The sequence below is a fragment of the Barbatula barbatula genome, assembly GCF_947034865.1.
Source record: "Barbatula barbatula genome assembly, chromosome: 25".
NCBI classification, from domain to species: domain Eukaryota; kingdom Metazoa; phylum Chordata; class Actinopteri; order Cypriniformes; family Nemacheilidae; genus Barbatula; species Barbatula barbatula.
This window is the reverse complement of record NC_136788.1, coordinates 14,814,175-14,818,264: the sequence shown is the minus strand read 5'-3', so window position 1 is coordinate 14,818,264 and position 4,090 is coordinate 14,814,175. Positions and strand designations below refer to the sequence as shown.

Sequence of the window (4,090 nt, the reverse complement as noted above, 5' to 3'; positions counted from 1 at the left end):
AAAACAAATTCAGTTTGTTTGGTTGTTTATGCTCATTTAGGCATCAATGGAGTCAATTGACTGAGAAAAGTTGCGTCCACTTGGACTGCATTGGCAAACACACAACCATTACACACACGTTCCCTCTCTCAGAGTAAAGGCATGTGTTCAGGGTTTAAAGCTCTGGGTGGAAACATTGTGTAATGTTAAACTGCGGCTCTCCCTAGGAGGGTCTTTATGTCGTCTGAATAGTTTACGGCCAATGATGGATGTGTTGACATTTGTGACTCATTCATCATTTCTGAGATAAGATTATTATTCTGGCAAAGCACAGGGTGGAAAGGACGCAGATGTAGTTTAAATCATGTAACCTACTTTCAACCTTTGCATATTTTACATTTGCTACATTTTGTCAAGACTGAAAAATGATTTACATGAGGTTATGCATTTGCCTCTTTTATCAAAAGTGACTTACAGTGGATTTTATATAATCAGTATGTGCTTCATGGAAATAAATCCATGACTTTCCTATTTAGGTAGGTAGATAGGTAGATGGATGAATGAATGGATGGATGGATAGATAGGCATGGATGGATGGATGGATGGATGGATGGATGGATGGATGGATGGATAGGCATGGATGGATAGATAGATAGGCATGGATGGATGGATGGATAGATAGGCATGGATGGATGGATGGATGGATGGATGGATGGATGGATAGATAGATATGGGTGGATAGATAGATAGGGATGGGTGGGTGGATAAACAGAAGGATCACGTGGAGAGAGAGAGAGAGAGAGAGAGAGAGAGAGAGAGTAAGTGTAAGTGCACAGCTATGCAACCAGCTCAAACTAGTTGGAAGAAACACAAAGAGCAGCAGATCTCATTGAGAGACGAGCTCAGGATACACATTCACAGCACAGGATCATATTCACAGCAATAAGGTGAGTACACATCTATATAAAACCAATGGAAATGTGTTTCCTTTCGAATAAACCTTTTAACAATAATAATGCATTTTTATGTAAACCACTTGTGTCGATTTTCTTCTGTAGCCTATATTTTTTATTGTTTATTTACACAATATGGAGTTTGAGTGCGATTATACGGCGCATTGACATTTATAACATTATTTTGTGTTTATTTTATCATTCAATGACAGCGCGCGCATGGTTGCGCCGTTTGTTAAAGTATCCGGATTCGAGCGTCAATTGAAGCCCAATTGTAAGCCTGTTTTTGTGAGATATTAGGTCGAATTGTACATGTTAAGAAAAAAAAACGTTAATGTGAGATCGAATCGGTGCGATACAATAGACGAAATCACTAAAATGCGCAAAACGGCGTTTTTGTTTCCGCTGTGTTTGGTTACAGCTTCATCGTGGTTGGTTTTAATGGTGGATCCGTCATTGAATTGTTGCATTCGTGTTGTAATTGAGTCGTGGAGTTTGTGTTTGTGTGTGCGCTAGGATCTAATGGTGGTGGATGATGCTCTCTAAAGTGCCAAAGAGGACCAGCTGCTAGCAACTGCTGACCCACTTCTCCAAATCGCAACCAAATGGGCACATCAGTGCTCTGAGTGTAAAAAAATCGCTTGAGGGAACAAACCTTGATAAAAGAAACAGCAAAAACCGTCGACCGACATTCTAATGGATGTAATTGTATAATGGAGGCTGTATTGGTTTAAATGGAGGCTGCTGGTCTCTTATGTTTGGGTTCTTTTGATGGGGTGTTATCTGACGGATGGGAACCATCAGAACCCCATTCAATCCTACTGGAATGATGGTTCATAATGCTAGTAATGGAAACCATAAGAATGTATTTTGTCTTTTCAGTGTGGAAAACGTCCAGGATTTCTCGAGGCCCTTTGTAGCTCTAGTGGTTTGGGTAAACTTTGATCGTGGGTGAACTCGGTGCTCCACGAGGAAGTTTTCGAAATGTCCGGTTGTGCGTCTATCAAAGGCAGCATCCCACGAACCCCCTCGCATCAACAGAGCTGTTTTTGTACTCCCATGCAAATAGGTTCACATTCAAAGGAGTCGAGCGGAGGCCCGCTCCCCCTCTCCTCAAGACACAGCATGAGATCTGTGTTCAAGGTTTTTCAGAGAGGAAAGCAAAACGGGCGAGATCCCTCTTTGTTCGGAGCCAGTGAATCAGGCTCCTCTAAGCCCCAGCTGAAGGTCTTTGAGTACTTGGCCTCTCTCCCCGCGGAGGCGAGGGGAGGGCGAGCGGGGGACCCCCGCCGGTCGCTGTTTCTCCTCGCACAAAAGTCCGACCCCGAGGAGCCCTTCGCATTTATGACTGACTGTGGAATGGAGCCGTGCCACGGGCAGTGCCGTGAATGAGGGCGGCTTTAATGGAAACAGGAGAAGGGTGAAAATAAGTGGTGTGCTTTTCTCGGGACGAGAAAGGAAAAATATATTGAGAGAGAGAGAGAGTCTCTTTTTATGGAGTCATACACAGTGGGCGGTTAGGACACTGTGTGCATGGAGTTGTTTTTCATTTAGATGTGCCGTGTGGAAGCCATATCAACATTAAAGCATGTGAAAATGCATTAGACGCGGTGATGGTGATGGTATTTAGATGATTTGGGTGTTACGTAACCAGGTGTGAATATGGTGACTGTGTAGGGTGCCTGTTAAATGTTGTTGTACATCTTTAAGACCAACCGCTCCGTTTTTAACAAACAAGCCACAACCAAAATCATCTTTAGCTTCCCTTTGTGACTCATTTATGGATGTTAAACTTTGGCCTTTGTGCAGATGACCAAACATGATGTAAATATGAGTCGATAAGAAGTGCACAACTTTATTTTCAAGGTCTCTTTCTCTATAATTCAAATAACATCAGCTGTGTTTCTTCACAGAATGAGGAGTTTATTCTCAATAGCGCTTGTTCTGCTGGTGGTCATGATGGTCACCGCGGAGGCCAGTATGAAGAAAAAAGGTTCCTATTTTTTATTAGATTATTAGATTACAGAAATTTGCATTTTTCATGTGGGATGGCGTGAATGATCATTTTCTGTTTTTAGAGAAGGGTAAGGAGCCTAAAGCCGAGGTGGAGTGCAGCGAATGGCAGTATGGGAAATGCGTACCCAATAGTGGCGACTGCGGTGCCGGCATTCGGGAGGCGACGTGCAGTGAACAGACGAAGAAGACCAAGTGTAAAGTCCCATGCAACTGGAAGAGAGACTTTGGTGGTAAGATTAGTAGTGTTCCTGAGCATCGATGTTAAATGTCTAAATGCGTAAATATAAATGTACATGTTTGGGAAAAATGGCCATTAAGTCTAGGTTGTTTTGTTGTTTCTAGCGGACTGCAAGTACAAGTTTGGTCGTTGGTCTGAATGTGACACCACTACAGGAACCAGAAACAGGTCTGGAACGCTGAAAAAGGCGCTTTTCAACGTTCAGTGCCAGATGTCCATTACAGTTTCCAAACCTTGCACCCCAAAGACCCCCAAACCCAAGAACGGGGAGAAGAAAAAGGGAAAAGGAAAGGACAACTAACTTGAAGACCACACACCCCACCCCTGCCCGCCCATACATTGGCACATTCCCATGTGACACACCCAAATCCTCAAATTCAGAGATGGAAAAATAAACTGTAGCCCTACCTATTGTTATTACTCCCACTTTCTTTCTTTTATATTTAGTAAATGTAAGGTTGTCAATGCTGTTGTAATTTGGTAGCAAATCTTTAATTGTAATTTGCATGTATGAAATAGGCCACTGCAAATTTCTTGTCTAACAGATCGTCTTTACTAAAGAAAAAGCGGGCATGAACTGACGTGACCCTAGTTTTGCCCCTAAAAGCATCTATTTGTACATTACAGTGTTTTTGAAAGAAAACCCTTTCTGTACGATGTAACATGTAAACTGAATGCGTTAAACTGCTCCTATAAGTAACGGTCTATATGAAATATCTATGTTTATAATTGTATGGTTTTAGATTTGTAATGGATGTACAATCAAATTTACAACACTAATTACTTCTACAGGTTGTGAATAAATGAACAAAAGTGTATTTTCAATATAATTTCTGGTGTTTTTTTAAAAATGTGCAATGTGTGATGTTAGGAAAGATCTATTGACAGAAATGCAATATAATAT

General features: G+C 41.6%; 1 protein-coding gene across 1 annotated transcript; it reads left to right on the top strand.

Annotated features, from left to right (window-relative positions):
• The first annotated feature begins 783 nt into the window (after positions 1-783).
• Positions 784-4,004, top strand: mdkb (midkine b). Its single transcript, XM_079450677.1, has 4 exons — positions 784-926; positions 2,846-2,925; positions 3,011-3,178; positions 3,291-4,004. The coding sequence occupies exons 2-4, from the start codon at positions 2,847-2,849 to the stop codon at positions 3,485-3,487; spliced, it is 444 nt and encodes a 147-aa protein (XP_079306803.1). The 5' UTR covers positions 784-926; position 2,846; the 3' UTR covers positions 3,488-4,004.
• Positions 4,005-4,090: the final 86 nt, after the last annotated feature.